Genomic DNA, 27993 nt, shown 5'->3' with positions numbered 1-27993 from the left:
TAGTACAAGAAACAATATGTCTGCACAGTTTCGTAACAGTGCAAATTATTTTATTCCTGAAATAACAGGCTTTTACAAAACTGCAACTGAAGCGTTTATTTTCCATTTTAAAACTTCATATTCAAAAACATACTAACATCAAGTAAAATACATGACTTTTTTTTGTTTACTTTTTCTGATGGTTGAAATGATTAACATTCTCGCTTTATTCTCTCAGACCTACAATACAATTAAGGCAACCACATTTTAATACCAGTAGTATAGAAATACAGAAAGACATCAATTGAATTTCAGCAATTTTAATATCAAACTTTGGTCATTAAATTATTTAATTCAACCAGTTTGAAACTCCATTTTTTTAGTTTCTTCCTCAAGTTTTTTTGCCTTAAAGTTGTGCATAAAACTGGATTATTTTTAAATTTTCTCTGATATTCTTTTAACTAACAGTTAGTTATTTAATTATTCTGGGAAACAGCCTAAAACTTTATTTTTTATGAAAACTATTTTTTATCGATATAGTCTTCACTTCAATGTTGACCATTAAATTATTTTATCCAACAGTTAAGAATTATTCAATATTTTAATTTTTTCCCAGAGAGATTTTACTCTTAGGTTTATCATTAAATTAACCCATTTAATAGTTCTCAAAATTTTATTTTTAAAAAATTCGTTTATGCATTCTTGTTGTTTCTAAATTTAATTTATTTTACAATTTAATTACGTAATATAAATACTAAAAAAAAGAACGTTCCATTTTGTATTCGACTATAAGGTTTTAACAATTAATAAATCGAAATAAGTTATTAGTTTTCTTAATAATTAGCTAAAAACATACTTAAAAAAATTAAAATTTTATTAAAATACAATTTTGTATTACGGGTCTTTAGTCTTTTTTTTAATTTTTGTTAAGGGTTTAGTTGTTTCATTCTGTGTTTTGCCTAAAATAAGTAAAATGTGAAAACAAGATAATGAAATTACACAAAAGTATTTTTTCCTCACAAAATTATAGTTTATGAATCCAATAAGAGTTCGATTTGGAACGAGTTTTGAAATAGTATTTTTTACAAAAATCTTTCATTAACAACTATCGGAAAATATTGAGTATTTTTAAATTGTTTTTTCGTTTAATTTCTTTCAAGTAACAATAAAAAAGTATCTTCATTTATTATTTTCCTGCAACTAGAAAAACTCATAGTTAACTATTAAAATTCTTATAATGTTATATTATCGTTATCAATGTAATTCTCGAATTTATTAGTCAATTTATATATTTATTCTATATTCATATAGTTAAAATATGTACAATAAATCTTTTGATTTACAATAGTAAAATCAAATTTAATGAATTGAGTTAGCAAAGATAAGTCAATTTAACGATTTAAATGTTTTATTCCGTTTTAGTTCATTTGAATTTTGAAATTAACTATATCAATAGTTTATTTACTGGAACTGAAATAATTGAAGTCTTTCTGTCTCAATAGGATAATTAAACTACACAATTCAAACATCATTTTGGCACCATTCAGGTGGGCAAATAAGTACAAAATTCCTGATGCAGTATATTTATGTATATATGTACAATAGAATTACAGAACTTTTATTAGTTTCGTAATAACACTGCAAGTAGAGAAAAAACTTATATTTTCAAAATTTACAAGACATACGAATCACGTGATTGTTTGGAAAGCCTTAAGGTACTCGTAGCAACTGAAAATTTCTTTGGAATTCAGCGAAGGAGTTTGCGCATCGATTTCTGCTGTTTACTCAAAATCTCATTCAAGTAAAAAGTAATTATCTCATTTAAAATACCTGCAGTGTTACTACGCATAGTTACAAAAACTTACAAATAATATTTGGAAATCTTCATAAGATATATAATTGCAAAGAATGTTTTCTTATTTTTAAAATTAACTATAATAAATTTAAAAAGGAGTTATACTTGCTGAATATTTAATACTGATTACTAGAAAATATTTACAGCTTTAATTTAATTTAAAAGAATAATTAATAAAAAAAAATGAAGTTGTTGCTTGAAATAATAATAAAACCTTTGAATACAGTATAGATTTGAATATGATTTAGTATTCTAACAGTGCATGTTTTCTCTTTATAATTATAAGATTTTTACAATTAGAATATCTTATCTACAATTAATATTAGTATTCACATGTATTAATTTTGACATAATGGTTAAAAAAACATTTTTCTACAGAGTTAAACCTTCCAATAATCAAAATAATAAAACGTTTGACTTTTTATAAATATTTTCTTAATGCAAATTGTTTTTATAGTTTATTTAGCTGTTTAATAGAACGAGTTTAAATTATATATCAGTAATAATAACAATAAAAATTTAATTTTGTATACATCTTAAGGAAGTAAACTTTAAATTCACAAGATTTTGGAAATAAGCTTAAAAATATTTAGAAACAGAAGGACAAATAATTGTAAATGTAAAGAACAAAACCAGCACTATTAAGTGAGTTATAGTCCTATACGGAGATGCAAGCTGCGCCTAAAGAAGTAAAGAGTGGTGACACAAATGATTTAATTTGAACTTTGTGAATTATTTGAACTTATGAACACAAATGATTTAATTTGAATCCTGGTTAAATAACACATTCGTAACTATCAAAATATGTTTAAATGACACAGAATATACGTTTAGCTTTAAGTCTATGCGATAGAAACATTAAACATAAATTGTAAAAATTAGATTTTAACTACAAATTTATCATCACCTCTTAGTCGCAGTTTGCTCCTTGGCATTTGACAGACATTGTTTTAAATAAAGCATACAGATAAAGTATTTCAAAGCATTGTTTGTCTTAAAGTGATTACAACAAAGTTTCAAATAATAAACAAAACAATATTAATCTGTTAGCTACCAATAAATTTTTTACAATTTTGTAACTGTCTATGAACATCATCATAATTTGAAAAGAAAAATACATACAATTTGGAAAAAGAACTGAAAGTATCAAAAAGTTTTTAACACGAGTATCAAGTTCCCAACAGTTTCATTTGCGCAGATATCGCTGCATTTCCAATTATTTCAGTTGCTACAAAAACTATTGTACCTTAGGCCATAAAATTAGATACTTTCAGCTCTTTTTTGTTTACGCCATGTGATTTCTGATAATTATTTTTTCCAAAAGATTACATTACAATTCATTATTTCAATTTTGATTTTTGCCCAGTTTAGAAAAAAAAATTTACGATAGTTTTCAATCAGAATTCACATTTTCAATTTGTAAAAAGTTACATAAATATATAAAAACTGAGCTTAAAAAATTTCACAGAATGCACAATAATCAGAACATCATTTTTCAGATTATCTACTATTTTTCATGATGGATAATTATATAAAAAATTGATAAAACCGTTTTAAATACTAATCATATTAATAATCATAATGTGATGATCCACTAATGATTATCAGCTCAATACTTTGACATAACTGGTAAAAAATGTATTACATCAAGGACCACAATAGAAGACAAACAAATTACTAAATGGCCTATTTATTACATTGCTTGTTCAAAGAAAACTACAACAAAGTTTTTTAAAAAAGTAAGAAAAATATTCGAAAGATGTTAATTTTGTTTCTTTGGCACATGTAAATGCCATAAAATCTAAGAATTGGTTAAAAAGTATAAGAAAAGTAAATATAAATTTTAAAAATTTTCAAGATCTATATCATCAGCACTAGATTTTTATTTTAAACTTTGCTAAAATTTACAGCCACAACAAATTTCTATCAACTTGTGTTTTATTTTTATTTTCAAATTCTATGAAACTTCCACTAAAATGTAAAAACACACCAACGATTCCAGTCGTACATATGGAATGAATATCATCATGATAATATTAATAAAAATAAAGAGAAAAAAAATCAAAACTATAGAGAATTTTTCAATCGAGGTTGACAGTAGTTAAAAAATTAATGTTCTGCACCACGGATAGGAAATAATATGTACTGATAATGAAGAAAGAAAATAAACGAAATTAACTTTCTCAATGACAAAAGTATTTTTTTTATACAAATGATGTAGATTCGGTCCCTCACAGTCCACAAAATCTCTTTCATCAAATATATTAACATGATAAATATTTTAACCACATTTTATTGATTATTCTACATCACGGTCTAGGTTCTACAGAACATGAATTCTAGGGAATCCAAATTGGGAACTATTTGTCAATAAAGCACCAGCGAGTAATGCTGATAAGTAAACCAAGATATATAAACATTTTCTTTAAGTAGAGCAGAAAGCGAATAATACAGCATGCTGCTGGAACAGATCAAAAAAGACAACAACAATTAGACAAGTGCAGTTCAGTTCAGTTCTCTATCAATTTAATATCTTAACTGTTCAAACAGACAATAGCAATTCAAGTTTACAGTCCATAACAGACTATTTCTATCTTCCAAATGGCATCCATACCATTTGTTCTATATAGAAATGGGGGAAATCATTTTTTTTTCAAACAAAAATATTTCATAAGTTTTCACAGAATATCAGTCTCATATATTTTATTCCTCTGTATCTGTGAAGCGGCTGGTTTCGCCGGCACAGCTGGTGCTTTTGAATTAGCAGAAGTGGTGACCACTACCGACGGCTTTGCTTCTTTAGGACTAAAATTAACCGCGTTTCCCGCCAAATGCGATTTTGCTTCCTTAGGATTAAAATTAACCGCGTTTCCCGCCAAATGCGTTAGGGATCCTGATGAGGGAGTCATTGAAAGAGCTGATTTGGATAATATATTACTTTCACTTCCAGTTTTCTTTAGGTCATTCATAATTGGGGTGGAAGTTGCAGATCTAGAGGGAAAGCGTTGAAGAATCTGACTGTTCTGGAGTTGCTGTAGCCTAGTGTACTGGTCCTGAAGAAGCTTCTGTTTACGAAGAAGCTCCTGATGCCGTTGTTCTAATACATCCTGTCTAGCTAGGAGTTGCGTGCGAGGAGGAGTAGGAGGGCCTAATTTTTTGGAACTTTTATTGGGAGTACCCCCATCTGGTGGGGTACCGCGGGATCCGCTAGATTTTCTCTCTTTCCCAAGGGGTGACAGACCGCTGCCAGTTTGGCCAACTTGCAGACCTTCCTGCGAATTCACACTTTCACTACTACTGCTGTTACTAGACAAAGTCTCTCTCCGAAGGCCTTCATCTGATATAGCACTGGTCCTCAGAAGTTCCTCGTCTTCCTTTTCCTTCAGAGCTGTACCCTCATCTTTAGACACAGACCTTGGTGCCGGCGCTTTTTTCACAGAATTGTCCATATCTCCAACTGGAGCTGAATTACTGCGCAATTGGCTGAACACCACATCTCTAGGACTACCAGGAACATTATCCTGAGTATCTGCAGTTGGAGATGTCATTGGTGATCGACTAGTCGTGCGTGGAGGTGGTGGAGGCGGAGCTTTCTTTTGAGAAATAGGGTTTGTTACCGTGCCTTCAACCCCATCTATAACAGTCTGCTTCGTATTGCCTCCTGGATTGACGGCTACTCTTACGATCATGTCTTGTGGTTTTTTAGATTCAGGAACTGGAGAATGGGATGGAGACACTACTGTTCGTTGAGCCCCCGATTCACTAACCTGCAATTTGCTTGTTATTGTTGCAGGTGATCGAAAAGCACTGTTTCCAGATGTGGTCACTTCTGGTTGTCCAGGCATAGAGGGAGCAAAAGATCGTGCAGGACTGCGCACGGGGGATTCAGCACTAGGATAGGATGGAAGTCGCCGTTGAGGTCCTAGTAGTCCAGGTATATTGTCTCGAGGCTGTTCTAGAGGTTTTGTAAAAGTTTGAAGTTCATCAAGCAATGCATCTAAAGCATTTTCAGAAGCTCTTTGGTGACCACCTGGTGGGACGTGTATCACAGTGTGGGGATCGGAAGCAAGAGCCTGAAAATTGAATTTTGAAAAAACATTTTTAGTAAGGCACAAATGGAAGAGCAAAACAGTTAGAACAATAAAAACGTTTAAGCGAACAACACATTTTTTTCATTAAAAAATATAATACATGTCAACATGAACTATCAACATTAGATGTATCGCAAAAAACAGTTTTAATTATTCCAATTTTTCATTAAAACTTGAGCTTTCTAAATAAAAACTAGCTTTAACTGAGTCTCTTGGCAGAAAGAAGAGATTTAACTATTTTCTTCAAGTAGTATGAAAATATTCTTAGATTCTTCCCGGAGTTTAAAGATCTATTCAAAATGAATCTTGAACTAAGAGAACTACACTATTTCTTTACAGGAATATTCTATCTATGATAATTAATTTGATATAGTAGATATTTTTTGATATCAATTCGATTTTCATTATATTTAATGAGCATGCGGTCTTTGAATGAAATAAATTATAGCTTGTAAAGTGTTCTCAATCTAAGATAAGGCAAATCTGATTAATGTCTTTTTTTAATTGAAGAACTTTTTAAATGGTTTTATTCAGTGACATTTGCTGGTACTCTGTACTATAATATTATACAGGGTGGTTAAAATTAAACGCACAGTACTCAGAGGCTCATATCTCCGGTTCTACTGGATGGATTCGAATGAAATTTAAAATATACGTTATGTAGAACATGCGCTCGAGGTTTTTGCAATAAAAAAAGTTGAAATTTTCGACAATAGATGGCGCTGTAATGACGTAAGAAGAAAGATAACACTAAAAATTCAAAGAATAAAGGAAGTTTTATTGAGTTACACACCCGTATGCTCTACGTTTTCAGCATATTGTTGACCGACAAGGTATGCACGTAGAGCATACGGGTGTGTAACTCAATAAACCTTCCTTTATTCTTTGAATTTTCAGTGTTATCTTTCTTCTTACGTCATTACAGCGCCATCTATTGTCGAAAATTTCAACTTTTTTTATTGCAAAAACCTCGAGCGCATGTTCTACATAACGTATATTTTAAATTTCATTCGGATCCATCCAGTAGAACCGGAGATATGAGCCTCTGAGTACTGTGAGTTTAATTTTAACCACCCTGTATATACCATAACATGGAAAAACACTAGAAATCAGGATTTCAATAAAACGCATTTACAGAAATTTTGAGTTACGAATTTAAATTTCCACAAAGATGTTTTATTATAAAGCTCTAGTTTGAAGTATAATAGTCTACACTAAAATATGCACACAAAAAAATTACACATGGGAAAAAAGTGAACCTACATTTAAATAAATAACATACAAACATTAAAATAAGTATAACGCATAAAATAGTTATCTCACATTGCTTTTTAATATGATGAAAAGTTTACAACACACAAAACTTCTGTTTTACAAGGTTAAAAATTCTAATTCCCAAGGTATTATTATGAAATAATATCTTTCTAATTTTCTGATTGCCATGACTAATCGTGTATTTTCTCATATTATTAAGACTAATGGTCAAGGCTAATGGTTTATAAAACTACGAAAGTAATGTTTATGACAATGAAGAGGCATGTAAGAAAAGGTTGAGTGATATTTTAGTTAGTTTGAGAAGAGTCAGTGTTTCCAAGTTCAAAACATCGCTTTACATATTCTTTTAATACGCACTTCAGTAATAGAAGAAATAAAATTTAAAAATAATTAAATTTCGATGAATTTTAATTTGCTAGTCTATAAATTATAATTCAGGTTCTTATTGATTGTAACTGGTTAAAATGTTTCATCATGTTATACTCTGTAAAAAGTTCCGTATCTAAATTACAGTAACTGGCACACTGAGTGCAGCATCCGTAAAATCTAGTTTACCGTAAAATCCATTTTAACCGTATAATTTTATACCGCATTTTTTTCAGTAAATATTACTGTAAAAGTTATGGTATATCAGATTTTTGCTCCTTAAAATTTAGCGGGAAAAATAGATTTTATGGTAAAAAGTACTAACAACATCAGTACCGGTATTTTTTTTTTGTACGTAATTTGATCAGGATTTTTTTTTACGGTGTAGTATGACATTAAGGGCCATCAATGAACGATGTCACACGTTTTTTCAATATTTTTAAAGTCCTAATCTTTGTTCCAAAGTGTAACATTTTATCATACCTCTTATACCCTCTTTGTCATACAATTTTATATAAAGCATACCAGTTTAAAAACAAAGCACATGTTATAGATCATATTTCAAATTTTATATTTAAAACTTTAACAGTGTTTGCGAGCATAATAATAATAATGATTAGGTGAGTATTTACTCTGTGCAAAAAAATCTGTAGTCTTACTAGAAAATCTCTAGGAAACTAGGATTCTATATTCATAAACATCTTTAGGAATGTTGCTGTATTAAATTTAGTAAACATCGCATGTTTACTAACTTTTAATTTAGTAAACATCGCATGTTTACTAACTTTAATGCAGTAACATCACAAGAAAAGTTTATGGAATTCCAAATTACTAGTAAGTTTATAGTAAGACTACAGATTTTTTTACAGTGCATTTTGATGAAAAAATATCAAACAAATAATATGAAAAAATTTAATAAGCTGATTTTAAATATTTTTTATTTTAATCGAAACGTGGAATATCACACTTCTTGTTACCTCCTATCCATGTCCCTCCCATTCAAGTGTGACATAATTTTTGGATGGCCCCTTAACATTAACTTCGATTTTTGTACGGCAGAGAAAATATATATGTCAGTTTAATATTAAATTTTTACAATTTCATAACTTTAAGTAACGTAATTACAAGAAATAAGGAAGTACTATTAATTCATAAAAATATTTATTTAATCGGAAGTCAGCTTTAAAATTTAAAACTTCTGACTTAATTCAATTGAAATTGTCGGCATAATTATTTCAGAGAAATTTTCTATGAAGTACTTGATGAGTTGCGTTATAAGGAAACAATAATACACAATCAAAATGGGGTTGGGGATCAAGAAATAATACTTAACTCGAAGACAAACCTGCTCATCGAGTCCCTGAACTTGCGAACCCTTCCACTGGCTGCGTAAAAAAGGAAAAATCCAGAAAACTCAAGCACTTTACTTGAGCAAAAAAACACTTTCTTCAAAAAATCAATTCTGAAAAAGGTCTAATCAAGCAGCCGTTTACAAAAAATATTATGACTGTGAAATTTAAGCCACTCTCAAGAACTGTGCTACATACATTTTGGAAAAAAATGTCATTTTTAAATTTCGGATAAAAACTAGGATTTTATTTCAGGGCTATCCAAGCATGATATTTCTAAAAAATGTAACACGTTTTGTGCATTGTTGTTACTTACACCTTTAATTTTCAGACAATAATAATAAAAGGACAAAACCCACAGTAAAATTAATCAAATATCCTCTCCTTAACAAAATATTCATTTCACATACTTCAAATTTTCTCAAGTTAAATATTTATTTATTTTTTATGTATGCAAAATCGTATATTTCTGAATACAAGCGGAAAAATTTCGGAAAATAATTCAAAAGTTTAAGTGAGAGATCAGCTTATAATTTAATCCATTGCATGGAAACAAAAATATTTTTACGTCAGGAGAGCATTAGCGTTAGATCGCTAAATGGCGCTTACCAAACATATAAATACACAAAATAACAGCATAAAATAAAAAGCCTAATTCTATATTTTTGCCTTATAAAACAGCAAACGAACAGAAAAAGTAAAATAAAAAGTCAGATAGTTCTCACTGTTAGCGTATGAGTTATTTTGGCTTTTTGCCAAGTTGAATTGCTGATAACATTAATCTCATTGGTACATGTAATGCGCTAAGGTTATTCAGAGGAAGTATTTATATTCACGTTTAAAAGGAGGTACTTGCAGTACTGAACTGCTTTGTTCATCAAAAATTATAATTTATAATATCGCAAGCACGGGAATTTCGTACGATTTATACAGATAACTTAATTAATAATGTGCCTCCAAGCATATCTAGGTAAAGCTGATAGTACTGAGAATAATAATTAGAAAACATTACCGTCAAAATGCTTTTAATTGCATTCTGTTACTAGGAAACATATGTTTCATTTTCGATTTCTAAATCTTGAAAATGGAAAATGCAGATATGCATTTCGCAACTGCAAAATTAACGGCATAATTCATTTGCATAAGAAGGAAACTTGGAATTGGTGTACTTTTCGCTTTAGTATAACTCGTTTTGTTGTGCGATTAGTTTTAGAGCATGCTATTTTATGACTTTTCCACAAAGTACATTTTGATCCCACAATTTCGATTTTATGATAAGAAAAAAAAAGTATGGAACTCTATTAAAATTTATTATAATATTAATGGTAAATATTTTCAAATTTTACGCAATTTTTTTGATCCGCTGTTGTTCTATGTTAGATGTATATTGATAGAAAAATCCGCTTAATTGACAAATGAAATAAGTCCGATTTTGTTTGAAAAATAAACAATAAATTATATGAGGAGTTGACATTGAAAAAATGTTCAGTATCAAAAAATCGTTAATGTATTGAAACAGATTTCTGCTCGAGGCTAATAGAGTCTCAAAAAAATAAGTACATGGCTTACACATTAAATATTTTGAGATTCTCCAGAGGTTGAGCTAGTAGCATTAGCAATTTTTTCAGTCACTCTATTTCTCTTTTTTACTCTTAAGTTTTGTTCTTATATCGCTTAACTACTTTTCAATGACAACTCCCCAAATAATCTTAGTAACTTGGACAGCCCGCGTAATTTATAAAAATAAATCATAAAATTAAGTTTTTTCAAGACTGAAAACTGTGACTAATCATTTATTTCTTTTTAAAACATATTAATTACATTTTAAATGATTTGGTTTAACAAAAATTAATATACTTACAAGTTCATGCGAATTAATTTAGTTCAAATATATTTCAAAATTTAATCCTAAAAGCTTTTTGACAGCTCCATAAAGTGATATTATTACGATTTGGCATTAGCTTAATTGTGTTTAATACATTTTACGAATAAGAGACTTAAATATTTATCGTTAATTGGCTAGTAATAAACATACATAGAATGCTTGAGTCAAATTAAATTAAGTATCTATCATATTCCTATTTATGTGTAAGCCTGACTGTTGAACATGGAACGGCAATTTACATAGTTGCTTCAATCATTATTTATTCCGAAACTTAGGACAGATTAATATGATTCGCAATTAATTGAATTTATACTCACAATAGAAAAGCATAAGTTATTGGATTTTTTTAAAGTTTCAGTTAAAGCAGGTGAATAAATAAAGTTACTAGTTACATTTTTATCAGAAAAATTTTTTCCAACATATTTTATTTAAAGGTAAAAAATTAATTTTAATTAAGGTAGTTACGTTAAATAACACATTTATTATTTTTTTTTTTATCACGATACGATTTCCCGTAATAATCACGTATAATCAGTGCGTTCTGAAATGATTTTTAAAAATTTTGTCCTAACAAGCGATTGTAAATAAATAATTACGCAGTAAAAAAATGCTAGCGAGTAATTTCTGAAGAAAACGAAATTGAAATCACAGAAACCTATTTAATTGGCCGGGGTGAGCGCATTTTTATTCATTTTTTTTGCGTTTCTTAATGTTCATATATTTTGAAAATATACTAAAAATATATTACAGAAACTCTGAATGTTTTAAAATTCTCTGCTAAAATAGTGTTAAAAAACATTGCAAACTAATATTAAAGTAATTAAAAAAGTTGTTAAAAACTGACGAATCATTAACGAGGAAAGGAGAGATTAAAAGCATCAAAATATTGTTACTTGTCGGAGATAACTTAAGAGCTGTAAAAAGAAGCTATGTTGATATTTTTCTATTACAAACTAATAAATTTTTTTTAAAAAACATTTGATTCTTTACAGTAATATTTGAAATAATCTATTTTTGAATCAAAATTTAATTAATAAAAACTAGTTGAATAAATTTTTTAAAAAAAAAGTCATTTTTATGTTTATTGATAAGTTGTTAATTTATTAAATGTCTTAGAAAAATGAATATTATGTAATACAAGATATTAGGTTTTCAAATTATTCAGATATAAGTTTTATTAGCATTGCATAACAAAGTAGCACAGTTCTTACATTTTAATATATCTCTTACTCAAAACATGATTTTTTTCAAAAATATGAAAAAAATATCAAAATTGTTCAAAAAATATATGAAAAATCATGCTTCAATTATATTCAAAATGATGCAAAAAGTGCCTGATAGAAAGATGATTGTGCGAACTATCATGCATAGTCTGTGCTTAGGGATAAATCATGCATCGTAAATTTGTCGGGATCCAGTACTTCTATACATGGTACAAATAATTCCAAAATTATAAAAAAAGTTATTGTTGCATTATAAAACCTTAAAAAGTTATCAAATGATTCTGAACAGTTTGTTTTAACTTCTTGGAATTTGTCAATTACAGAATCAAACATATGTTTGAAATATAACAAAATATAATAATATTGAATATTAATGCAGTTTTCAATCCCTTATTTCAAAGAATTATTTTAAAAATTTCTTTCTAATGTTTTCAACAACAAAATTCAAAAAGTGATCTTTTCCAAACTTTAGGGAGTTAAAACTAGTTTTCAAGCCATTTGAAACATTTTGAAATCAACAAACAAATGTTTATCTACAGTTTAGGAATCATTTGCATCATGTAGGTTTGCAGGTTTAGGTGTATGAGAAAGTAGTTTCACTTTAAATTTTGCCACAGACCAAAAATTGCTTAACAAAGTTTTTAATTCGAAACTCCGTCAAAAATTAGCATGTCCATTAAATAAAAAGAATTTATTCTCCAAATTTTAAAAATTTTCAATTTATTTTAATTAAGACTATTTTTCCTCTGAGTGAAAAAATATAAGTATTTACAAAAAAATATTGTGCTGATTTCAAACAATTTAAAATATTACACAGCCTTTGCACTATTTACGTAATATTATCAAAACGTGTATTTTGCACTGTTACCAAAAAGTGCTTTGATAAGTCTTTTGCAAGAAATAGAATCAAAGAGGTCATTTTCTTTTGAGCAACTGATTTTTTTACTGGAAAACTTTTGCATTTAATAAAAAAAATTTCCTTCTTTGTACAACGATGATATTTTGCTTCTGTAGCACAGTTGGTCAAATCCTCACTCAAAATTCTAGTTAAAGCTGTTGGTCATAAGTTCAATACCAGGAGACCGACTTAAGATCTGATGCGTAATCACAGCAAGGTACATATTAACCCAGTTATGACTAAAAGTTGTCCCGTTTGCTTAGTGTGAAACAATTCAGACGTAGACTACGTCAAAAGACGTAATAGACATGGCCAATGAAAGAGATATATCTAAGATAAGGCCTAGATCATGCATTAATTGATGCTCTTTCTGGTACAGTAATATAAAACTTCATTTATAAATTTTTTTCAGAGAGAAAGATGAAGAATATGACCATTGTAAGCAACATAACTCAGCCCATTATAAAGTAAAAGGTACTATTATCAAAAACATATTTTCCTAATGGCCCTATAGAGGAATTGTCCATACTTTATAGCCATTATTATGCACTGTTAGAATTTTCATTCTAAAATTATAGTAAAATAAGTGGTAGCAGTCTGTCCATCCAATTAACCGTAAAGTTTACGGAAAAGAAATTTTTTTTTACTTTTACGGTTTTGAAACCGTTGACAACTAGTATGGTTATAAAACCATGAATATAAAACCATTTTCAACTAACATGGTTTGAAAACCGTAAAAAAATTTAACTGGACATTGGAGCTATGCTTTTCATTTGGTAATGGGCATTGGAGTTAGGTTGAGGTCATTGGAGTTAGGCTGAGGTTTATCAAGAGGAAATATTGTGGTGTCAACTCTTGGATTTGAACTCCCGTCCTGTCGGTCATGAGAATGTCAGATTAACCCTCTCTGCTATAATATGTATTCAGCTACAACGAAACTAAGAGGCTTCATTAGGTGGGACTAGTTAGTGCTATAGAATTCTGGTTGTTAAATCGTATTAGGTGAAAGAAGTTAATCAACGGTTTTTCTCACAGTTAACAGTTTGAATACTGTAGTGATTGGCTCATCGCGAGAGTTAATCACTAGCCCCAATTAAAGAATTTAAAAAAGAGTAGATGAAGAGGAGCCGGCGGTAGGCTGGTCTTTCCTTTATGAGAATATCTTTTTATATTTCTGTATTCTGGCAGCTGAGGGCCCTTAATATTTTCATAATTGTTTTGTTCATTGTTTTAAATATTAATAAATATATTTTGTTGCTGTTACGCTTGGATATATTCCAAAAGTAATAATCTTCATGACAAATACCATCTTATTTATGGTTAATTGTTTGCTTTGTTTTAATGCATTAAAATAACAATTAAACACATTGTTATTTAACCATTTTTTCCGTGAAATTTCTAGCAGTATGTCTATATTGATTTGCCTGATTCAGTCTATATTTTTGACTTCTATTTAGCCTAGATAAGACCAACATTATGTTTTACGAAACTATTTGGTTCATGTGAGCCAAATCTAGATACATTAAATCTAGACATCTCGACAGCATAACCTAGACATCTTAGTTCCTCGATACTTATTCTTGTAAGACCTGTGTAATTTTATATCTTTATGCGACCACGATAAAATTGTTGCTTCTGTAAGCTATACCCTGAGACGAAGAATATTTCAGTACACAAAAATCCTACACTGAGTGATCTAATCCTTCTTTGATGACTGTATAGTTATTAGTGGAGAAGTTTAATTCCATGTAAATTATTTACTTTTAAAAACTTGATAAAAATAATTCTACTTTAGTCATACACCCGGATATGAGGTAATTAAAGGTGACATGGGTTGGTATATGGTATAAGGGTTCTGATATACTATATAGTTACTCTATAGATTGTCGAAAGTTAGAACTCCGCTTCCATTCAAACTTGCTTGACTGATGAAACACATCATAGAAGTATTCAGTTTAAAAAGTTAAAAAATACTAATAATATAAATCATAAAATAAATAACATCATAACCGTGTACTACATATTTTAAAACACAGAATCTTATGAATTCTAGTAGTTTATAATTTTTATATAAATGCTTTACGAACGCAAATAAACTCATAGAGGTGCAATGTGCATCAAGAGAGAGAGTTAGAGTGTAAAGTCAAAAAGTGTAATTAAGAATTAAATAATTAAAATAATGATAAAAATATTAAGAAACTATGGTGCTTATGAGAATAGTAATTTTAAACTTTCACAAATGCGAAACATGTATTGAAATAAACTCAATAGGTTTTGTAATTTAAAGGTAATCTTGTAGTAATGAAACTTTTTTTTTAATTTACAAGAGATATAGATTTTTCACATAAGATTTGGATGATTGAGATTTGACAAATATTTATTGCTTTTTCCTAGTATCTATTATGCATTGTTCCCTCCTTAATTTATTAATATAGCACAAAACGTCATTTCCCTATTAATAAAAGACAAATTTCTATATATTTTCTCTTTACAGTTTCGTCCATTTTCGAACGAAACTTTCGAGGTTTTAGAATTTGTTTGACATTTGGAAAACATTGGTTTACGTCGAAATTTGTTTTTCCTTCGTATAAGCTTTAGTTTCCATAAAAATAAGGATAACGAACAAATATTAATTGAGTTAAAATTAACTATAGAAAAGTTTTATTGATGCAATAAACGTTTCTTTGTCTTTTAGTTTTGTCCATGCACGCATTTTGTACTACTTACTGCGAAAGAGAAAATTAATTAAATTATTACTTTAAATGGAATTTTTTCCCCGCAAGTTATAAATTTCATGTACCATGTTTTGAAAAAAATAAAGTTATACATATAATGAAGCAAATCTAACAATTCATTATAATATTCCAAACAGTCAACACTGAGAAAAAAAGCATGGTCAAGATTACTAGAATATGGTAAAATTGACCGTTTTTCTTGCTCAATGGGAACACCAAAAAGCTCAGTAGTTTTTATCGAAGCTCTTTAGTAATTATTTTGGTAAATATAACAATAAAATATTGTTTTATAATAAGGTAGTAAAATAATAAAATATTACTAATAAATGTAGTAAAATTTGGTAATTTTATCATAATACTTCAGAACATGGCCTAAAAAAACCCATTTATTTGATGAAATTTAATTTTTTTGTGGTATGGTACTTTTTACTAAATGTGTGGTTATAAGAACTATAAGTTTGAATATCAGAATTTCTGGTAAACTGTTACCATACGAATGATGTATTACCAAATTGATGGTTTAAATACCATATATTTTTGCTGTATTAATCAGAATCATGGTGTTTTTTTATGTTTTTACCAGAAATGTTATTATCATACAGTACGGTAATTTTACTAGAATTTTTTTTCTCCTTGTAAAGACTAATAGTTTAAAAAAAAGTGCAATAACTATTGGAAAGTATTTTAGTTTTATTTAAGACGTAACGAACAAATTACTGAACTTATAATTATGTAGCCAGCTACTTGGTTGAATATTAAATTGTGCGATGCTCTTACATTTCTTAAAAACAAATTATTTTAATACAAACATCGCAAATACAAAGGGTGTTATCTGATAAACTTTCCTAGTTAATTGATAATTTTAAGTTAAAAATCAAACTCTTTTTGATTTTTTTCACAATATTGTATTTTCAAGCAAAATATGTCAAAAAAAGGAAACTGTAAAAATGACATTGTTTGCTGCATAGTGGAAAAAAATCGTTTTAATTTGTTGACAAAGTTTGTATTAGATACAGGTTTACAATGTAAGGATCCAATTTCCAAAAATTGTAATTTAATTGAACTGAAATTGAAATTTTGTTGATCTATTTATAGAAATACGTGTATAATTCTAGAAAATTATTGTCCGAGTTGTATTAAAAGAAAGTTAAGTTTCAAAATATTTTAGGTGTATGTGGGATACCATTTGTGAAATAAGTAGTTAATTCGGTATATTTCAATGCAGCATGAAATATAAATTTGAACTAGTGTTACTTATTTTGAAATAATTTATCACACTTAAATATTCTTACAGATTTATGGCAATTAACAAAAAATTGCAACAAATTGTTCCAAATAAAGAGAAAAAAAAATTCAATACATTCAAGATATTAAGTTAAGAAAAAAGATCTTTTTAAAAAAAGAAAAAAACTAGTAATTTATAAATTAGTTTTTAAACATTTATTTCTACAAACACACAGCGTCCATCTAAATCATTATTATTCTAATTATAATTCTAAATATGGTTCAGCTACATTGTACATATTGCAGTTTTAAAATTTAAATATCGAAATTGAAAAATAATTTAATTCTGTTTCTCACTTCAAATTTAAAATAAATGATTTCAGAAGTAATATTTTTTAAAACAAAAGTGTATTGATCAATAACTTTTTTTTCACTATTCAATTAAACAATTCGAAAAGGATTTAAGTTATGACTCAGGAATCTATATTACACACTAATATTAAGTCATAGTATTAAATTTATCAAAAAATGATTGTATAAATATTGTTTATCGATAAATAATTGCATATATATATATTGTTTATCGATAAATAATTGTAAATAGAATAAAACGTCGCTAATTTTTCAATCCATTAATTTCAATTTTTTAAACATATGTTTTCATTATTTAGCCAATAAAACGTTAATGTAATGAAATTGATTTATGATTCTAAAATTAAATAAAACAGAGCGTTTGAATAACGAAGTTAGTAAATGAGATTAATAGAACAATTTATTTCTGTGGACGTTTTCATGAATTAAATTCATAAATGAGATTTTCAACTGTTTACCACATTTTTTAGAGTGGTAAATCAGCTCTTTTTCATTATACAATACTGGCGATATCAGATTTGTTAAACGAAATAAATAAATACAAAGGCAAGACTTTCATTGGCTTATAATCAGCTAGTATCCATTCGCTTATAACCATCGGGCTTTTAAAGTTGCTTATCATTTTACTCACATATATGAGGTAACGAAGCAACATATAGGTATTAAATTATATAAATGTAATATTTTATTAATCTTTACCGTCAGAACACATAATTTGATATCAAGTAAACTAGAAGTGGATTTTTATTTATACATGAATTTTAGAACATGTTTAAAAATGATAGTGGTTAGATTACAAGCAACAATTTGAAATGGACGATGAATTCACAAAATTATGTAAGTTAGTGAGTTAAAGTAAAAAATATAAAAGCGAGTAATAGGTTATTATATTTGCTTAAAAAAACTTTGACATGCGTTGAAAAACTTCGATTGGGTTTCAAAGTTAAGTTAGGAGATTGAAATTTGATTGATTTAGATTAAGTTTCAATTGAACAATTGATAAATGTTTATGAGAAAAACAAAAATATATATTTATTAAAAAAATAATAAATTATGGTTTAATTAAATAAATATTTAAAACAAAAAAAAGCATATTATTTAATTGTTTAGTTAAATCTGTGATATTTAGGAGAATTGTGAAGATCGTTTCAATTCAATATTTTTATGAGTTTTAAAGTTGTGAAAACATTTTTACTGAAAATAAGGTGTGCAAAGTGAAATATCTATGAAAATGTTTTCTAAAACATACTTTCATATTTTAAACAATTGTTTATGAAGTCTCTGACGGATCTGTATCTATTAAATACAATTAAATATGCACATAATAAAAATGTACCCACATGAAAGAAAAACCATGTTATTAAATCACAAGTTTTAGGGTTGAAATCATCACACAATTGTAATAATATTTAAGTTTTTCAAAATGGCACTTGGTATGAGTAAGATATGATAATGAATAGTAAAGAACTTAAAGGAGGAATATATCACGTGACGCAATGCAAACAAAATTAGAGAATCAGCTTTAGTATGTATAGAAACATCAGGAGGTTGTATGATAGTCCCCAAAATGACTGAAGAGTTTAAAAAATCAGTTAAAAAAAAAGACAGAAATGTGGGGTTTGATGTACTCTGCTTAGGATTTATTCTTAGTTACAGATTTCGTCAATTAATAGCGTTACTGGGAAAACCATAAAAACAATATTTTTGGGTGCGTATTAGGCTCCTTCAACAGAGACATTTGTTCTTTAGTTTTTCCTTAGTTAGTGGCAAGTAGCTGCTGCAAATGGGGGTTATTTAGAAAACAAAACGCTATTTTAGCAGCTACACCTGGTGATTAACTTTGTAACTAATTGTGAAATTATTGAAGAATACATTTCCTTCTTAAGCATAATGCAATAAAACTTTCATTTTTGTTTTTCTTTTTTTTCATTTTTAGACATTTGGTACATAGAAACAGCTTCCCTCATTAAGAATGGCTTCCATAGTAAACTTAGCTAAATAAATTATTAATAAGAGTTTCCAATAGGGAAGGATGATTTCCATATTATCGGTACTGCTCCAAAATGGTGCCAAAATCTGGTAAAAATCTGCCATGAGCACATGAGATCAAAAGACATCAAATAGGGGGAAAAAACTTGCAGTGAATTAACTCGTAGCAGCAGCTTTGTTTTTTTTTCTTTTTTAATTTTTTTTGCAACCTTGACACCTTTGCACTTTGACACCTCAAGCAAGCAATTGTAGTTGAATTGAACAGATACCGATATGGAAATACTCCTTACACAACATGTTCTTTAAACTCGAAAATGTGAATATTTTAAATTTCACTTAACATGCTCTACCACAACTTCACTTAACATGTCTTTCAATAGTTTAATAAAATAGTAAGTTTGAATTAGGTTTTAGCATGTGTCAAAGTAAAAGAAGATCTTACCTTAATGTTATGGACTTCCCCGTCTGAATGGTTGCCTTCAGAGGATGATGACTTCTCGGGGGTAGTGTGAGCACCAGTGTGACGCTGCTCCTGCACAGATGCCAAGCTGGCGGGACGGAAAACACAAAAAAGAACAAAAAAATAACCAGCTGCAAAACTAAGCAGAAAAGAAAACTGAAAAAAGTACTTTTGTTTGAACATAACAGCTGGTTTGTGTCCCTGGCATCGTGTTCAAACGTCAGTGTGATGGCGGCTCGCAGTGGCCAGGCTGCCAAAAGGGAAAAGAAAAAAGAAAAGAACAACCCATTGGCAAAAAAGAGGAGAATCCATCCTAGCACTAAAATCGCTAGTTTTTACAATTTTTACATGCCATAAATGATACAGTGCAATCGCTAAATGTTTGTCTTTTTTTAAAAAAAAATTAAGAAAAATTAATTAGCTTGAAAAATTTAGCAAAAGAACAAACAGCAAGATACACAGTTCTGAACTTTAGCATGAGAAATTAAAAAGCACACATGTTTAAAAATGTAAAAATAATTAATGTGTGGGCTAAAAAAAGAATAAAACACCTTAAGAAAACTAAATTTAAGGAAACTAAAAATAAAACTGTCACATAAAAACATAAGCTTAGAAGCAGTTTTTGTCCCATCTGTAGGATAGTTATAATTCTCAGAAACAGAAAGTTTTTTGAATTAATGAATGATATGTTGGCGGCTATGTATTGGGCAATACAGTTACAGTTAAAAGAACGATTAAGTGTTTAAATAAAAGATTCTATTTTTAAAAGCAAAAATATCGCATTTTAATCATTCCATGAAATAAATTTCAAATTTTTCTTATTTTTCAAAAAAAAATAAATTAAGAAACAATTTATAATTATGGTTATTTTTCAACGTTTATTAAAGCTTATCTATTTAAACTCGTTATTAACTACCATTTTAATTAAACTTTAAAAAATTTCTATCTGTCTTTTTTTTAAAATCGTATCTCCTATTTCTTTCTTAACAAATGTCTTAACGAATGGAACTAGTTCTGTTACAAATATCAGAGAAAGAGTAACAGAAGGAAAAATTGCCTCGACAAGTTTAAAAAAAACAAACAATATTTTTAGTGTACAATCTCAATTTTTACTTAAGCATGCTACAAATATCTATACATGTGGGGTACATCAAAAATATTTTTATAAAAATGGATCCAAAAATTTAGAGTTTTGTAATCAACATTCGGTCTAACATATGTTAGAGGAATTATTCCAAGGTACGATATTTGAAAGTATATTTTTCCTAAGCTAATAGAAAATAGTACCGATTTTTGAAATAAAGAAGAAGACTATAGAAATAGTACAAATTTTCTAAAAATAAATGCTTGATGTGTTTTGAACGATGGATAAGTAAAATTTAACTAACATGCAACATTAATTTCCAAATAACTAGTTGTATGCTATTGTGCTGCAACACTTCGTATGATTCTATAAGCAATATAGAACTTAATGGAGTGTTAGGTGAAAATACCAGGACGAAAATTATAAGTAATAAGCTAACGAAAACAAAAAAGAACAAAAGCAGGAAAAGTTGCAAATGATAAAAAGAAAACACACATAAAAGCTCAATATTTTTAAAGTATAATACTGTTGTATGACCCCAAGTGTAAAGTTGTTTAATTTTAAATAAAAATATGTAATTAAAATGATAAATAAAATAATTTAAATTAAGTTAAAAGTGAGCCATCACACTAGTATTTGTACAATTGGCAAAATAAAAAAATATGAATCAACCATAATAACTTTTGATCTAAAAAAAGGATTTTCACGTACCAAGACATTATCCTTAGAGTTCGGCAGTCACAACTTAAATATCTTTATTAGTGTACATAATATAAAAAACAGAAACAGACATCAAAAATGACTATCATAATAAACATACTTTTTCTTTAATAGTTAAGGATTTTTGTTTCTTAAAAATTGAGGCAGCCGTAATTTAGACAATAATTCAATAGATAATAATTTTTGCTATTTAATTTAGCTATCATAGAAAAATATTGAACTGAAAAGCATAATAATTGTAGCATTGTATAATTTTAAATCATCAAATCTCACAACTGGAATGAAACTGGGTAATTTTGCAGAAATAAATTTCAAAAATAAAATAGTTTTTTCAGTTTTTACATTTGCTGGTAGAATTTGAGTGGATTTGATTAGATTTTGAATTTTAGCATTTACAATAACAAAGTTTCGTATGATGTAAACTTCAAAACTGGTTCACAAGATGATATGATCCTGCATCATAAGATATAAATGTTCAATTTCTGAAAACAATTTTTTTCAAGATCATTAAATTAAATTATAAAAAAAAATATACGATTATTATAAACTAATTTTCCTGTAAATAAGTTCTACAATTATGCACAAAAAGCTTTAATTTGCTTTAATAGTTCTCGAAATTAAAAATGACGAACACACATATCTCAACATACACTGTAAAAAAGGATTTTTTAAAATTGATCAAAAATGTGTCAAAATAGCTTCAAAACAAATACAAATTTGAAAAACTCATGTATTCAGAATCAGTTCAGTCCAAACGGCCACTTAATAAAGCTTCCTAACTTTCCCTGGACTCAAATGTACACACTTTTCCATGATGGTTAGAGCATTCAACTATGAACGGAGGTTTTTGATTTGAATTCTGTCATCAGCCAATAAACATCTCTCTCACAAATGTTTGCATGCATTTTGTTTAAAAATGAATATATACTGTTTTAAATTTGAGTATGTCACTGTACTCAATAATGAACACATGAGGTTTTTATATTTCATTTTTTTTCAGAGCTATTTTGACACTTTTAATACTCTATTTTGAGAAACTCTTTTTTATAGATTAGCTTGATACTCAAGTTTTCGGTTTCTCTTGATTGAACTTACTCGAAATCTCACTAGACAAATCTGTCAAAAAAGTTTGCTTATTTTATGTGTGATTTTGTCACTTAAACTACCATCTGCACTATCTAATTGTCATATTTGTGTCATGCTTTTCAAATTATTAAGATAGTCTCTTAGTAAGTGAATATCCGTTCATTGTATCAAACGTTAATAAGGGTGATTCATTTTTTATTTTGCTCACTGTGCTTTGATAATAAAATCAAACAAACTAATCATAATTATTAAGCACATTGTAAAATAGTAACTCCTTCAAGCTTTTACACATTACACATAACATTAAAGAATGTATAAAATTTTATTTTAATTATTTTTATATTCACAGAGACCAAAAAATTAGCACTTAGTTTTGAATATCTTCGTTTAATAGATTTTTTTAAACAGCAGCTTTTATTTAGAACTTTTTGCACAGAATATATGAAAAACATCAAATCTACCAATTTAATTTACATAACTAAAATATATGTAACAAGTTTTTTAAAAAATAATAATTTAGGAGCATTGATTATATGCCATTAAAATAAACAATGCAAAATAAGCAAGTTTGAAGGAGCTAAGATTCAAAAATGTAAATAAGTAACTATTCGTGCCATTTAAGAATTAATTTTATTTGTTAGAAGTTATTTACTGAACTTAATCCATTCATTACAACGTTTAACAATGACAACATTACTAGATTTCTTTAATTTTCTCTTATTTTTTTTTTCATTAAAAGAAAGAGAGCTGTGCAGAAAAAATAAAATTTTCGAAAGCAATTTTGAAACGTTGATGACAAGTGGATTAAGTTATCAACATTCTTTTTTAATATTCTTCAAACTTGATTAGAACTCTTAAAAACAAATAACTTCAAAATTTTACAACTAACTAAATGTAAAATATTATGTATAGAAGTTTCAATATTTTTAAAAATGCTATAAACATCTGAATAAGCAATACAAATTACAATTGCAGCTGTAGAAATAAAGCAGAAAAATTGATATAAAATACATTTTAAGAGAAAACAACGATGTGAAGGCATGATACTAAACACAAAATGAGACTACTTAATTTTATTACGGTAGAAATCCTCGCTCTTAAGGTACATTTTTCAATTTAGGTATACACTTTACAAGTGACAAATTAAATTTTAAGAAAAGAGAAAACCGATGCTATAGTAATCTGTTAAATTGCTAGAGAGGAAAGCGGTATAAAAAACATCAAAACCACTTTGATAGCTTATTAAAACTATGAGGAGTTTCTATTACCTTTTAGATCCTGTCTTTTCCCTCTTATAACCAATAGGATTTGAGGTTATTAGTTTTCTGTTACTCAATAGTTAAATTTTCTTCACTTAAATATTAACTAATGTGTTGACATGCTTTATTGACTTAATTTTTAGCCGTTTTTCCTAAAACATACCTTAGAGGTGAAACCTTGGGTATGTTTAATGTGCTGAATAGTTTTAAATCAGGCCATACTTAAAATGCATTTATGTCAATATTTTATTTTTGAAATTATCACATCATTGTTTTCCCTTTAATTCAGAATAAATTAGTATAATTATTACAGATTAACAGGGCATATTAAAACGTAACATATTATACAAACTAAAAACTAAAGAATTTATAGGGAAATAGAATACTGTTAAAAAAACAGTTTATTTCAAAAAATCCCATTTAATTAGCAGACTTTTTGTCAAATGTTTTGCTTTCGTGATACTGTGTAAAACTTTTTCAAAATTTTTAGAATTTGTAAAATTACGGTTCTGTTTATAAATACTATGTGAAAAAACTACCAATGGTATACCTAGACGTTTTGTGAAGTTGTGAAAAATTTGCTCATTATTTTATGAATCTATAAAATTACGGTCCTGTTTACAAATTTGTGAAAAAACAACCATTGGTATATATACCTAGAATTTTTGTGAAAGTTTGAAAAATTTACTCATTATTTTATGAATCTATAATAATAGTAAAATGAAGTTCTTTCAGTCAGGGTTTAATTTTTATAAATATTTGAAAGCAAGGTCCAGACTTGGTCAAAAAAATATAAAAATCATGTATTTTTCAGGAGTTTAATTTTAAAATTAAGATTAAAAACGTCATAGATTTTTCAAAAGAAGGGTTTTATGAAACGTCTGCTTTCTAAGTAAAATATCGGTGAAGGGACATTTTTTACCAAAGGTCCATTAACAGACCCGAATTTCTCAAAAATGACCCCTGATAAAAATGTAGTTTTTACTGACCACATGACAATAAATAAGCAATCAAGTGTGATTATATTCCCGTTAGTCTTATATTTAATCTTTAATTATGATAAGTATACTGAAAACATAGAAGCTTGAGAGATTTCCTTCCATAATGAAATAGATAATAAATTAAAACACATAATTTAAAATTTAGAAATAACTAAAACTTCTAAAAGATATGCTTTTCTGGCAATTGAAACAAAAGTTGGAAGAAATATTATTTTAAAATATTGATTGAATAATATGTTACGTTTTAAATGAGAAATATATAATTGATAAATGGTATTATATTGGAAGTTACTTACAATTCAACTTAGACATTATTAATCAGTTCATAAAATTATTATCGCATGATTATCAATGCATCAACGAAGATAATATTACAGTCGATTTTAGTAAATAAAATGTCATTAAAATTTATATTTAAAAGCGTATTTTTTATCATATAACTGCTTAATATTTAAGTTTTATAATATATTGTATCAAAAAAAGTATTTTGTCTATTTATTTCTAGTTTATTTATTATAAATGAAAATATAATTTTGGTTATGGAATATTATTCATCGATGTTTTACGAATTCAAATAAAAAACGTATTTAAACAAAATTTTGCATTGCATTCTTAAATTTTTATAGCATTTAAACATCAGAACTCCAATATTGTTGGCTACACTGTGAAAGTGAGACGTTTATACAACATTCTGTAGCTTATAAAATCTCAAAAAAGAAAAAAGGAAGGAATCAAATTCCCTAAATTATTATTAAAAAATTAATTCTAAGTTAAAAACCATTTAACTTTTTGTTGCACAAAATGTGGAAAATTAAGCTTTTATTTTAATAAAAATATTTTATCAATGAATATTAGACAAGCAAATGCGTAGTAAACTTATTGAGAAATAAATAGAATGCATATTAAGAATTAAAATCGCACACAAGTTTCTTAAAAATACAATAGTTTGCGGAAACAATCATGAAGCTGAGATTATTAATTAAAAAAAAAAAAAGAATTCAAATATTTATATTTAAGAGTTTAAAAAGCCATAAAGCCGTCAGTTTAAAAAAAGTGATATTTTTTTAGGATAGAAAAGACATGATATTTTGAAAAAAGCAGCGGCAAGTGGAAGAAATTTCTTCCTTTAACAAATGTTTTTTAAATTTCGATATTTTAAAGTTTGCATTTCTGATTAATAATATCTGTTTACTGGTAAAGAAAGACAATAAATTAAGATTAATATATTTACCGCTTTAATGTAACTAAAGTCCCCGTAAGCTTTTTACAGCGGCGCAAAGCATTTTCTAGTCTATCAGGTTCATCTTTAAGGAATCTGAAACAGTATACAGGTAAACATCACTTCAAAAACAGTAAATATAAATAATTGTTAGTATAAAAAATATACATATTTTCTATAGAAAAATGTCTTTGGTAAATAAATATGTATATGTAAATATGTATTTGGTATCAAATTGCACTAAAGACATCGCAAAGTGGTAACATAAGTATAAAATATATATGAAATATTTTCAAAAAAGGTAGTACTAATATGTATTCAAATATTATCTAAAAAGCTATGTTGTCCTAATAAAGTTTTTAAATTAGAAAGATTCTAAGTAATTGACGAACAATAACAAATAATAACGTTATTTTCACATAAAAAGCTGAATGTATCTTGAATTTTAATCTTTGAAATATTTTAATCATTGAAATCTGTTTATTTCAATACATCAAAAATACAAATAATTTAAACTTTTTACAGACTTAAAAGCGACTGAAATAACTTGCTCATAATGTAATATAAATAAAAGTTAGCATGTGAAATGTGAACAATATTTATTTTTTACAATACATTGATATATTACCAATCCCTAGTCACTAGCAAATCCACAAGACACGGTACCTGTATTTATCAAAAGAAGAATTACTTCCTTAGCAAAAAGAAATTAATAAATATTTGTTCCTAAATCTTTAGAGAACTTTCATAAAATTAAGTATTTTTTAATAACAATAATTAAAAAAAAAAATGAAAATTATTTTTCGATAATAATTAAAAATGAAAATATTAATAATACGTGCAGCGTTAAATAGTCAAAGCATGAATACAGAATTAAATTATACACTTCATAAAAAAATTTTCGTAATTAAAAAAATAAATATAGTAATTTTATAAAATAAATTACTTTTCTTCTCTAACTACCACTTCCATTTCAGCTGCCATTACTGACTTCAAGCTATCTTGCAAATTAGGGAATCGTGCTAAAAAAGAGAGAAGTACTTTAGAATCACAATCAAAAAGATTATTAATATAAAAACAGAGTTGAGGTGAATGTCATCAAAATAAAAAATAAATACATGGTGTTCTGTAAATGCTACTTCTAACTCCTTCCTCATCCTTAATTCTATTCTCCCTTCACTGACCACAGTATCATATATATGAGAAGAGTCCCCAGCAGCCCGTGATCACGTGAACAATTTGGAATGGTTTATTTCATTTTTTAAACAACATTAGATGGCCCCTTAAGTGCCTTTTTAATTCCGAATAATGTCTCAAAAAAGTTAGATCTTCAATATGCACTTAAAAATTCGGATGTTTTTTTCTTTTAAATTTTTTATTTGGCGTATTTAAACATGTAAACAACTGCACGCATTCTACTTTCAAGAGGATTGGGCAGGTATTTGGTTTTATTTTGATGAAGTGGATAAAAGATCGAATTCTTATTATATGTAGACTGTTGCAGTTTGGGGGTTTTGCTAAATAATGTTTTGGGGTCCCGCAGTGGACTGATCTTTAAGACACGGTTCCCAGTAGATCACCGAAGTCAAGCATCACTGGCTGCGGTCAGTGTGCGGGTGGGTGACAACTTGGATCATCAGTCTGCGTAGGGACCACGGGTGTGCGGTATTGGTCCTTGTTAAACTGTTCTACCGTAAAGTTCTCGACTTCGCGGGCAGGTCGTCGGGCTACCGAAGCGGGGATGCCCTCCCCTCTGCAGAGGATCAAAATTGTGATGGCACGACTTCGGATCATCCTCAGGGATGTTTCCCAGACCGTCGCCAATAGCCTATTGTGCAGCTCTAGTGCGACGTAAATGAACTACTACAACAACAAATGTTTTGGGCCAGTTTTGAAATTGGTTTTTAAAATATCACGGACATT

At 27.9% G+C, this 27993-nt stretch overlaps 1 protein-coding gene across 13 annotated transcripts in view; it reads right to left on the bottom strand.

The window, feature by feature from the left end:
- Positions 1 to 14: 14 nt before the first annotated feature.
- The window catches only part of LOC107447376 (coiled-coil domain-containing protein AGAP005037), a 679334-nt gene continuing 651355 nt past the window's right edge, over positions 15 to 27993 (bottom strand). For all 13 annotated transcript variants that reach the window (XM_071184692.1, XM_071184693.1, XM_071184694.1 and 10 more), the window contains 4 exons: positions 27017 to 27092; positions 26083 to 26166; positions 19684 to 19789; positions 15 to 5907 (listed from right to left, as the gene is read on the bottom strand). In XM_071184692.1, the coding sequence (XP_071040793.1) occupies positions 4513 to 5907; positions 19684 to 19789; positions 26083 to 26166; positions 27017 to 27092 (1661 nt within the window). In that variant the 3' untranslated portion in view covers positions 15 to 4512. The remainder of the gene's footprint in view (positions 5908 to 19683; positions 19790 to 26082; positions 26167 to 27016; positions 27093 to 27993) is intronic.

Source organism: Parasteatoda tepidariorum, chromosome 8, assembly GCF_043381705.1.
Source record: "Parasteatoda tepidariorum isolate YZ-2023 chromosome 8, CAS_Ptep_4.0, whole genome shotgun sequence".
NCBI classification, from domain to species: domain Eukaryota; kingdom Metazoa; phylum Arthropoda; class Arachnida; order Araneae; family Theridiidae; genus Parasteatoda; species Parasteatoda tepidariorum.
The sequence above is the reverse complement of the archived record's forward strand: the minus strand, read 5'-3'. Positions and strand labels throughout refer to the sequence as shown.